The 12,354-nt window shown below is 40.2% G+C and overlaps 1 protein-coding gene across 3 annotated transcripts in view; it reads right to left on the bottom strand.

The window, feature by feature from the left end:
• Window positions 1-3,794: 3,794 nt before the first annotated feature.
• The window catches only part of PHAF1 (phagosome assembly factor 1), a 36,051-nt gene continuing 27,491 nt past the window's right edge, over window positions 3,795-12,354 (bottom strand). The window contains exons 13-17 of one of the 3 annotated variants that reach the window (XR_010029382.1): window positions 10,871-10,914; window positions 9,463-9,521; window positions 7,845-7,917; window positions 6,963-7,429; window positions 3,795-4,790 (exon numbers count right to left, since the gene is read on the bottom strand). Coding sequence is in view for 1 of the 3 variants with exons in the window: in XM_063167844.1 (XP_063023914.1) it covers window positions 7,340-7,429; window positions 7,845-7,917; window positions 9,463-9,521; window positions 10,871-10,914 (266 nt within the window). In the remaining 2 variants the exon portion in view is untranslated. Of the gene's footprint in view, window positions 4,791-5,394; window positions 7,430-7,844; window positions 7,918-9,462; window positions 9,522-10,870; window positions 10,915-12,354 lie in introns of those variants that run through there. The other 2 variants (XR_010029381.1, XM_063167844.1) reach the window with 2 other exon arrangements.

Here is a 12,354-nt window from a genome sequence, read left to right on the forward strand (position 1 = left end):
TCATTATTTTGGATAACTTGGTGTTTCCTTATGCTGGACTTATTTTAATGGCAGTGACAGAGAAATAAACAGAGTTTACCTTGTGATTTCCTGAGAGGCAGCTAGTCCAGTTCAGCAGTCCTTATTAAGGTTTTCCTTTTACACTTGAAGATGCAGAGGTTGGGTCCTCCCTCTCTAATGTCCTGAGATCTGCAATCTATCCACAGCACAGCAATAATGAGTGCATTCTGTCCCAGATCAAAGCTGTTGTTCAGCATCTGTGTTGACACAGTCTGTGCCAGCACACACCCTGATGGCAGAAACAGAACTAAACTGTTTATTAACTTAGTCTATAGAATAGCTCACTTCTCTTATCCAGTGAATACCAGAATCTCTCCTGATAAAAGATCCATCTGGTTTTGTTCTCCAGCCTCTGCTGCATGGCCTGTTTGACCTGGCTTTAAATTTCCATTTGCCTCTGCAGCTGAGCTGGAAGTTCACAGACACCACATGTGAGGATAATGCTCTGGGGAATGCTGAGGGCTGGGCTGTAACCCCTGCAGTTCATTGAGTTCTGCTTACTGCTACAGTAGACAAAGGCTTTGGCTTCACCCAGGCTGGAGATTGTTTCCTTAAGGATGGGGGTCTTTTCAGAAAACCCTAAGCCCCAGGTGTTTATGACAACTGGCAGGAAGGAGCCTCTACCAACCCTTCTGAAACCCAAACCATCCTTTTCAGAATGACATTCTGAGTAGGTTTTATTAACTGGCCAACTGAGTGCACCAGTCATACTTGCTATAAATATTTGCTTGGCAGTTCTTTTCATGACTAACCCAGGACAAGAAAACATTAAAACAAACATTAAAACATCCTAAGTGGGTGCCACCAGTAGCACACAAGGCAAGCAGACTTTCTCAGTATAAACTTCTGACACTAATAGAGTCCAGTAAGTTTTATGGAGTCCCAAGCATCCACACACAGTCAAGTTTTGTTCTTTTTGTACATAAGTGGCCAGATTTGGTCACTGCAATGAGCAGAGCTGGCTTGAGCCTCACATTCAGCACCTCCAAGTGCATCTCTAGACACACAAATTGGTAGGGAATGCCAAGATCCATTATTCAGTCAAGCCACTGCAGACTCAGACATCACAAAAAAGAAAGCCAAAGAGGACTCTGAAGGAATTCAGTATTAAAATCTTGTGCTTCCTGTCTGCAGTTTAATTATTCATCTTTCTACAGCAGGTTCTCAGAAGCAAACCTCAGCTGCAAACTCCAACAGTACAAAATAATCAAACAGCTCAGAGAACCTTCACTACATATCAGCACTGAGAACATTCCCTGGGGAGTGCTGAAAGACTCAGATCACAGAGAAAAGAAGTCAATCCCAAAGTCCAGCATGAAAAACTGCTGATCTCTTGGTTGTTCCTCTTGCAGCTGGACTTGCAAGTCTCAGCAGCCCAGAAAATCTGCCCACCACATTTCCCTAATGATGCCACTAACTGCAGTGACAGTTTTAAAAACCAGTAAAATTTTTAAATACAATTTTTCATTACTTTCTAGGCTTATGATCAGTAAGAAAACCATACTGAGGAATGAGGGGGGAAAGCAAAGAGCAAAGTAAACCCAAAGGAGGAGCACAAGTGAGTCCCTGCAGGAGTGGCAAACAGCTCCCCCACCATTCCTGGCCAGCCCAATGCTCTCTCCAAACTCAGACTCAGCTCATGGATCTTCTCTCTCCCCTTCTCTTTCCCAGCCCACCTGTTGACAATCCATGGGCTAAAACCTTGGAAAAACCCAACACAGGTTTGCAGTGGCAGCCTTGTCCCAGGGGGTGCCTGGCCTGGGTGGGAATCAAGGTGTGACAGTGACAAATGGTGTCTACAGCCAGAGAAGCAGAAAAGGGAGGAATAATCTCTGTAACCTCCCTACTTGTGGATGCAGCAGAGCTTACCCAGCAAGGGACAGGGTAAATTCAGAATTTCAGGGCTGCAGCTTTTCTGAGATGAGCAGAGGGGAAAAGGGAATACAGCAAATCAGGCTGGTTTGATAATTTAGTTGATTAGATTGCACATTGCATAATCATGCAGGGCTTTCTGTGATTGGTATTTAAACTAAATGTCTCCCTGAAGGATAATAATAAAAGAATTAAACTTAAGCACTCAGTGGAATATATATATATATATATATATATATATATATATATATATGTAGTGTAGGTGTAAAGCATTAAGGCACTTAAAACCATCTTCCAGAATTGGAATATGCAGTACTTTAAAATAACTAAAGGAGTAAAATTTAAAGGGAAATTCATTAATGTATGAAAAAGATAACGTTAAACCAGCCAATCCAGAACAAAAGTTACAGTAATAATGGTATCTTACACCACAGTGAGTGCCCAACTCTACAAACTCCAGCTTACCTTTCCTGCTGTTCCAAGCACTCATTTTTTCCAGATCATGAAGAGAAATGATTTCACCTGTTGGAAAAACAGACATCCCCACAAGCACCACAAGAGCTTGGGATGTGAGCTTTGGCAGATAAACTTTTTAACAGCGACTTTATTAGTTACAGCAAAAATTCACACAGGCAAAGAAGATGGTATTTAAGTTGCACCAGAGCCCACAAAGGAACATATACACTGCCCTCAAAAAATCCTTCATGGGCTCTCCTTTACTAAGCCTATTTTTAATGCTAAAGAGTTACATCTTCAGTAAGATTCAACTTTCATTTCCCCTTGCTTTACTTCAGCCTTACCTTGCCTCTCTGAAACAACCTGGTTCACATTTTATATGAAAAGAACCACCAGAACTAACCAGTATTTTAACTCCACACACACACACAGTGAGGTATTTATCTCCTACAAGTGCTGTGTCACATTGTGGCTGACAGTCAGGCAGACAGCAGGGGCCTTTGCACTGGTGTAATCAAGGTTAAAAAAAGGTGTTTATCAGGCAAAAGTTGACACAGAAAAATTGTAACTAGCACAGAATAACGTTTCTTGCATTGTAATATCAAAAATTATTCTGACCACAACCAGCCCATGGGAAATTGTGCCAAATCAGACAACTTGGTCTTTGCCCAAATACTCTGCAGAAAGCAAGCAGAGAGGGCTTGGACACAACATTTCTTTCAAACTAAGAGCCAAACTAACTCACACAGGCAGATTTACTTGCAATGCACATTTTGAGCCACCAAACACAGAAACCTAGCAGAAGTTCTGGCTTAGAGTAGTGACTAACAGGTTCTAGCAGCAGGTAGAGAGTCAGTGTGAAGGGGGCAGCAACATCCTTGATTTCCCTCTGAAAACAGCAGCTGGCCCCTCACCTCCAGCCAGCCCCAAAGCAAAGATGAATCACCATCTCCTTGTAGTGCTGAAAGATTTTGTTTTAAACAGGTTGGATGGGAGCTCTGGAATTTGAACGATCATGATCACATGAATCAGTTCTCACACACCATATGATTAGTCTTTCAGGAAAAAATCTGTTTAGAATTAAAAATGCAGCAGTTCCTGGCAAGAGAAGATTGCTTTTTCTTGTCAAAACTGCATTTTGGGGAACAGAGAGTTCTAGTATTACACAGCAGCACTTATCTATACAGCACTGCCTGGAACCATCACAGGAGCCCAGGGAGTCCTGGAAGGCTGAAGAACAGGTGAGGAAATGTCAGCTTCACCTCCTTAAAGAAGAGCACAATGATCAGTTTTATCAAGTATAAACAAATGAAATACTGTGGACAGTACTGCAATATACAAGTTAAACACACACACACAAACTCCTCACCTCTTTACAAAGGAAAACAGCACACATCACAAGGTGATCAATGCACTACATGTTTTATTAAAAATGCAGTTGTACTTAACTTTATATCAAACAGTTTTATCACATGAATCCAAAATGGTGGACCAATGCACATGTTGCCAACATGCAGGATCTGTATCAAACCACACAGGATTATCACAAGGAACAAGGCCACCTGCAAAATGGATCTGATGCAGCCCAAATCTCTCAGTTCCTTTGGGAGGGGGCAGAGCTGGCCCCTTGCCCCCCTGAGCAGCCCTGTGCCCAGAGGAGCTCTTGGTTCAAGTGACCTTTCTCACCCAGCCTCCCTTCCTGCCACACTGCCAGCCTTGCCTTGCTCTCTGCTCCTTCTCTCTTCTGATTTAAACCCACCAACAGTCTCCTCTACCCATTCCTGAACTTCTCATGCCAGCAAGTCCTTAAATGCTCCACAATGCTTCCCTAATGCATCAGCTCAGGAACAGCTTGGCTTAGTCCAAAAAGGAGCAAACAAATCAAAACATCCCAGACAAGAGAGCTGTGAACAGCTGCATTCACAAAGGGTAGGTGAGGAAATCCATTAAAGCAGCTCCACATTGTCTCTCCTGGTGCTTCTTCAGATCTGCCTCTCCCAAAAGTCAAATGCTTTGAGCTCAGCCCAGCAGCACCAGCCAAGATGTAAAATTGCCTTTCATTTTTTGTCCGTGCAGAGAATTTTTCAATATCAAGGGGCTGGCCTAGAGCAGTATATGGGTTGTTAAGAGAGAACTGTTAATTACCAATACTATTTTAGTCACTAGGTCTCACCAGAGCATGACAAGTGAAGCTGGGAGCCACTGTAGGTATTAAATACCACAGGTTGGCTGCTGCTCCTGTCCCAGGTCTCAGGGTTCATGCTACAGCAGCAGGCCTGACCTCACTCCTCTGAAGAACTTCAACTCAATATGCTTGAGAGCAGGATATTGGCGGCACCTCCATAGCCATCACTCAAATCATCCCATCAAGGATTTATCTCCTCTTGCAGCTTATCTGGAGCCTTTATTAGAAAAGGATGGATTAAAATTAAAGTTAGCATCAGGATTGCTGTCATACTTTAGTAATAGGAATCAGCACACACAGCATCTCAGTTGAGAGACCACAGAATTCTGTGAGAGGCCCCTGAGCCAGGGCAGGCAGGGTGAGGCTGCAGGAGTCCCTTCCCTGTGCCCTGCATTAACCTTGGAGCTGATTCAGGGCACAGAGACTCCCAAAGCTTTTCTGTGAAGGAGAATTCACATTTGCAGCTTTCACTGCAGGCATTTCCTCCCTTCTGCTGTGCAATATTCCACTCTTTGAAGCTCAGTTGATTTCCATGATCCCCCAAGGGCCCACAGGAGCATAACAATCTCATTTCTGAACACAATGCAGAGCCCACGGTGCTATCAACCACAGTTTAAAGACTTCTCCACTTCAGGGCAAAACCTTACAAAATGCTTTCATGTATCTTTCAAGTTATGTTAGTTACTGTTTCTTTGGAGGACACACTGAACTGGCTATAAAGTCACTATACATTAGTCAGCTACTTATAATACAATGGCTGAAAAACAGTAAAAAAAAAAAGAATTAATTGATAAGAAAACAAAAAGCAAGAACATCCATGATTTTATTACAAAAACACCCAGCAACTGTATTTAACACAAAACAGTAACTGAGAGTCTCTTTTTATTTTTCTTTCAGTGTACATGCTCATTATTATTCCATTTAATTTACAGAAGGGCTATGTAAAATGAAATTAAAATTAGAGAGGAAACAAAAAGGAAGATTGAGGCATAGAATTTTCTTAGCAAGCAACGATCACAGGAGACAGCACAGATTGAACAGGGATTCAACAGGAGTGACACCTAGGGATAAAGGTAAACAGTAACTTTTTCCTTATCCATTAGATTCTCCATGGGGCTTTTTTGTTTGTTTTAGCAAAACAGTTTAGAGTATCACAGTATACAGGAAGACTAAATGGCAAAGAACGTCTCACACACACACACACATTTATCCCTGCTACTGGTCCAGGATCCCAAACTTCAGTTAACATTCAATTTCCTATCTCTCATTCATTGATAAACTATACAGGATTACACTGTACATGGAGTTAAAATTACAAAAATGTCATATTTACAAAAATCTGTACACACATAGTAAAACTCACAAAATTGTCATCTATGTATCACAAGTTGCGACACCAAAATATTAAAAATGGGATAAAATTATACATTTCTCTTGTCCATTTTTAAAAAGGGTTCATTATTTCAAAGACAGACCACCTATTTTCTCCCAAATAAGACTGGTAAGAGAACTAGAAACCTAAAGTATCCTCCTGGGATAAAATGTCGCGAGCAGCATCTCCCAACTAGAAAGAAGCCTCTATCCTGTCTGCTGGGGTGGGGTGTGCAGTTAGCATCTATGTACAGAAATGGTGAAACTACAACGAGGATGTCTTTGGCTAAACCTTTGGCATAAATTAAAATCATACATCAAAAGTTACAGAAAAGGTTATCTCGGTGATGGCGGAATTCCAGAATTTCTTTCTGAGATACCATTATATACAGCTTTTCTTTCTCTGAGGAAATAGAGGAGGAATAAAGGATTTTGGAACAGAGGCAAATGAGGCAACATTATTTCTTCATTAAATTTTTCACTAGTATGAAAAATTGTATCAAATCTTTTCATTAAAACATAATTCAATCATAGAAATAACCCCTTCCAGAATTTTTTTTTCTTTCGAAATTGCATATGAAAAAAATTAGTAAACCAGCCATGACAGAAAAAAATTGTATCAGCATATCAAGTACATATTAGTGCAGGAAGGTGGATAAATTTGATCCACTGTATAAATAAGCTTTATGCGCAGTGTACATTAAATAACCACCACACCCCACTCACACCCAGTACACAGATGCTCCTCAGTGAAGATAAACGTTTATCAAGTAATTAAAGTGTATGTAGTGCAAATGTTACAACCAAGTATTATGCACATGCTACTTGCTTGGTTTAAAGTTACACAAAGATGTGGTGCCTGAAATCATGGACATATATACATCCTTGTCACACTTGGTACAATGTCCTAAGCCACAGAAATACCGAGGTGTTTAGATCTATATATATATACACACACGTTTTCTTAAAATGTGACCACCACATCAATACAGTAACACAAACAGACTAAAATCAATACCTGCTTCCAGATGCTCCAAGGCTCAGAAAGTTTGTGCTTCTAATTCTTGCAGTCATTACGTGCCCCTCTTCCATTTCCCCCTTCTGCCAGCTGAGCAGGAGGGACAGTCTCTTCACGTCTGTGCTGCATAGGATGAGGGCAACGGAGAGGAATAAATGACGGCACAGGCACCTAAGCTGCTTTCCTCCATCAACAGTTCCATGCCCCATGATGAAGGGTTGAGAGAAATTTCCTCTCCACACCACTCCAGGGTGGAAAGGCTTATTGAAAAAAAAAAAAAAAATCATAACGTGCTTTCCATATTATAAGTGGCAGCAAATCAAGGCACGCTGTACTAATTCTGTAGCATTGAGATTAGCTGACTTTGCAGGGGATGCTCACTGGGGAAGGTCCGACGTTCTCAACTGGCTGCTGGGCCGTGTGGGGCCATACAGAGTAACAGAAGCTATGTGGTTATTCTGCATCACCTGCAAAAGCACAGCAGGGAAAAGGGAAATTAAACCAAGTGCTACAATAAACAGAAAATCAGAAGTATTAAAATGGTGAATACAGAAGTGATCTGCCTGACGAAAGAAGTCCCAACGACAGCAGCAAGCTCTTGGCTAGTTCCTAAAAACAGTCTCTTAGATTTCATGACACAACACCATCTGCTCCAACCAACCACATAAATGTATCTCCTGCTAGCACAAGTTCCAGGTGACAAACTTGAAATTTCAGCTTCAACATACAAATGTACAACCTCAGAGAAGAGGTTGCAAAGTTCCCCTATACTAAAATTATACCACTCCCAAGCATTGGCTTTTACTGCCATAGGAAGCCACTCACAGTAATAGCAAACTCATCTTCCCATGTTCAGACAAAAATAAAAGGTTTTTTCCTAACCTCAAAGATCATTCGCTGCAGTCCAAAGCAAAAGGTTGACCCAAATGGGTTAGTGTTGTTTGGAGATGATGACCTGAACAGAAAAGAGGGGAAAAAATTTTAAAATGGGAATCTGAGGATCAGGACCATCTTAAGGAGGAATAACTACTCAGCAACATAAGGTGAATTACAGCATCTTTATCATGGCTTTTATCCACAGAAAGTACCTCTACATTATGCAACACCATTGCTAGACTCCAAGTGAGCCAAAGGAAACTCTGGTTGATGCCACAGAGCCATTACTAACACTTGGGGATAAAGTAAAAAAAAAAGCCACTAGTGACCTCTACAGGAAAACTCTCCTGCACTTAACTTGAACAGGAAGAACCCTAAAAAACCCCCGGATACACAGGAAGAGAGAAGCACCAAGTTACTGCACATTATTTTTGTGCAAGATCCTTCCCTTTGTGTCTCAATCTCTACCATATATATTTACTATATATATAGTCTATTGTTTATATTAACTAGATACTGTCTATTAATCAACTGGATTTACCATGTTAAGAAGATTAATCTATTTGATGCTGAAATAGAATAATCCAAGTTTTATTAAACAGCATTTTTCAGGATCTATGTACCACTTTCTTCTAGTTATTTCCGGTATTTTTGGATTGTACATTGACAATTTCTGTTGACTGCAATGAATTTGAGATTACAGCCAAAAAAAACCCCTAATGAATATTTACCTTTTGTCCTTTCTTGTAAACTGGTCAGTTTTTCAAATTGCATTTCTGAGCCATTTGAGATGTGCTCAGTAAAGCGCTCTCTGGTTGAACTACTCTCTACAACACAGATGGAAGAAATAGAAGGGCTCTATGTCATCACTATTTCACCTTAGCTTTACTTCATTCACATGGCTTCTGCTCTAATCATCTCACTGGCATAACAGGAGTAAAGGGGAACAAAGGGCACAATGAGTCAGGGGGGAAAAAGAAAAAAAAATCAAAGTCAAAATCACGTGAAAGTCTGATAAAAATACATTAATTTACCTGAAATTGCTGTGGTATTTGCACAGTACCTATCACTTACACTTGTCCTGAGATAAAAATCATGGTTTCACATCATAAAATGATAACTCTACAAATAAATAATGCCCATTTAACCCAGTATCCATCTCAATGCTTGCAGAAACACAGGAAATTTAAGGACTATTCCATTCTATCTTCAGTCAGCCTGAAGGAACTGTAGAATCATGTATGTTCATAAAAGGCAAGCTTCCTCAGACAGACTGCTGTTGTATATGATATCATGTGCATATATACTGTGCTATATCATGTCATGTTATTGAAATACTTTTATAAAAACTATAAAAACTCTACACTATTTATTACTCATAAAGAAAGATTTTTCTCACTCTGAGATCTTCTCTGGATTTTGCATTTCAAGGAATTTTGGAAATGCTTTCACTCAGCATGTCAGTTTACTTCCTCTGAGAGCAGCTATCTCATCTTGTTAGTGGCCAAAAACCCCTGAAACTTTAACCAGCAAAGCAGTACAAAAGTAACCAGCACTATAAACATTCTTCATCATCTTCTGTTGTCAACCCAGTCCCTGCCAAGTAAAATAGAGAGATTTTTACCTGTGAAGTACCACTGGCTTCTCTACAGGGTGCCCCAGTAGATCCTGAATACTGTCCCACTGTAAATACAACAATGACTTTGTGTTAAAATGAGGCACAATAAAACTCTTTTTTTTTTATCTAGGAAGAGTGCCATGCACATTTGTTAGTGACAAACCTATTTGTCAAATAAACTTGAGGTATTCACATAAGTATTTTGTGACTGGAGCTATATTCAGTAATGGAACTATCCACTGCTAGGGCTAGTAAGTAATCTTAAGGTATATTCTTATTTTTGTCTAAAAGCAGTTTGGAATTAGAATTATTAATATAAAAATTTCTATTGGGCTTATAGATAAAGTGTTGCTGGAAAGTCTTGTGGCATTTTAGGGGCACTTCAGAGAGCATAGCAGCTGTGGGAAGCTTCAACAAAATATCCTCTTGCATACATTTGCAGAGAGGAAAAATAGCCCCACTGCTACCTCTCCCATAAGTATTTCCTTAATTTAAGCAACAATATTGGAGAAGAGGAAAGCTGCACTATTTAATGACTGGGAAGTGTCCAACAGTTTTCCTCACTTAAACCAGACTCCAAGAAGCTGCAGTTTCACACACAAGACTGAAGTAAGTCAAAGCATTGAAGGGAGTAAGTTAATTCAAGTCAAGAAGCATAGAATGGCATCTTCCAGATTGCTGACTCCAATTTTTCTTCCCACTATGGGAGCCACAATTCACCAAGGAAAGCCTTCATTTGGCACCCCAGGAACCAAGAGAGCAGCAGTGACCCTGGCTGAATGCTGACAGCAGAGACACTGATGAACAGTTTTTGAGAAGTTTTTCAACTTAATGCAGCTGTCAAATATGCAGCAGCACCTGCCCAGCTGGGAAGTTCATTTAGGTGGAAAGGCTGTGGAGTGTTCAAGGAGTCTGCTGTCATCAGATGTCACACTGGCAGTGACATTTTGAAAGGCTGCTGCCTAAGAAACATCCCATTACTGGTGCCCTTCAGAAGAAAGTGGAAGGGCACTGGACTCTCCTGTTCAGTCCATGTCTTCAAGAGCTATGCTTAGAACAATAGCTCTGTGAGAATTTTGTTTAGGAACATGTCTCCAGCTAACATTCAGCCACCACTGCTGCTGTTTTCCCCTATCACTTATTTCACTATTTCTACCTGCAGCTGTGTTAAAGCCATGCCATAATGTAGTAATTTAGTTTACTTGAAGAGTGCTATTACAAATGAATTCAATCATTTAACATAACAAAATATTTAAAACATAAGATACACACTAACTTTTGGCCTTTCACTAGTCCACTTTAAAACAGCATGATACCACTGCTGTAATTTCCTTGAAGTGTGTTGTAAAGTTGGCATGAATAATTTAGATGGTTTAAGAAAATTAGGAAAACACTCAGTTCTGCACAGGCTTACCTTGCTGTATGTTGTACACGTTTCTGTCTGTGAATCAGCACTATCTATGAAACAAAAACAGAAAAGCTTTTATAGCTTAAGCTTGAACAGCCCCCTACATAATCCTTTATTCTGGCATGTTAATTCAGATAGCAGGAGACACAGGAGCATTAGATCAGGTCATATACAAATTTACCAGCATTCACTAGCAATCAGAATTGTCAGTAACACTAAATGCCAGTTAAGGTGATAAAGCAAACCTCCCTATTTACAGCAAGTCCCAACTTCAGGATTATAAAAGTTTAAGCTTTAATCTCAGATGGAAGAACACCACTGTAGAAGAAACCCCATCTCTTTGCACTAAGCTAACAAGCCTAGCACAGCCACTCCTGGAGGTAACATGATGTGCCACTCATTAATTCCAAAACACTCCACTGCACTTGGAAGGAAAGCTGGCTAAAAGTGACATCTGGGGACTCGGGAGCTGGCAGGCCTGAGATCAGTGAAAACATCACTCTTCCACAATAAAGATGGCAGAGAGCTTGGGAATCACAGCCTACCTATTAAAAAATAAAAGGACAGCATTGCATTTACAATTACAGCCTTTAAACAGAAACTGTTTGGTGGTGGTTTCAAATACTTTCATACATATCTTAGACACATATATTTGGGTACTCCTAAATACTGAAAGCTTGTTCCCAAAACAGATATTAAAATGTCAAACAGAGCTTTCAGTCAAGTTAAAGACCATTTGCTCCTCTGTATTTTTCCCTCTCTAAACATTCTCTCTTTGTGCAGAGAGTTCAGTGTCTCTGCAACTTGAACTCTGGCTCTTAATTTATCATCTGAACTTGAAGCACAAAAGGGGACTAATAAAACTGCATCAGACACTGCCACCAGAGGGAAGAAGATGGGCTCTTCAAAACTGTTATAACATCTGTTCACAACCTGTAGCATGTCCTAGGCATAAGCTAGAGGCCAGAAAAGCTGGTTAGAAATGCCAAATAGAGAGACACATTAGGAATAAATTCATAATGCTAGTTGAGGTAAATAAAATTAATCACAAATTAATGCTTTGAAGTACAATAACCTAAGGGAAATAATTTTAGAAGTGAGGATTTTCATGCTCATTCTCTTGGCTGAAGTACAAATCAACTTTCATGTAAGCCTGTATACACAAATATTGTTTTTCCAGGTTTTTAATCCTCCATATGCTCAAACTGCTGTGACAGCCACAGGAGGATTGCATTTCACACAGCAAGCAAAGTGCTTGCAGTAAATACCAATCAGAATGAGGAAAACATCCCTGGCCAAAACCTAGGCAGCATCTGGCATTCCCTGGATAATCCAAATACCTTCCCAGCACACATTTTTTCTTATGTTGAAGAAGTCTACTTTGATCACTGTGATCTTCTGACAGGGCTCCCCTACTTTGCTGAGATTAGTTACTGCACAGAGCTGGGAATATCTTAGTACCTTGCCAAATCAGCACTACTGATTATAGA

The sequence above is a fragment of the Melospiza melodia genome, chromosome 13 (assembly GCF_035770615.1).
Source record: "Melospiza melodia melodia isolate bMelMel2 chromosome 13, bMelMel2.pri, whole genome shotgun sequence".
Taxonomy (NCBI): Eukaryota; Metazoa; Chordata; class Aves; order Passeriformes; family Passerellidae; genus Melospiza; species Melospiza melodia.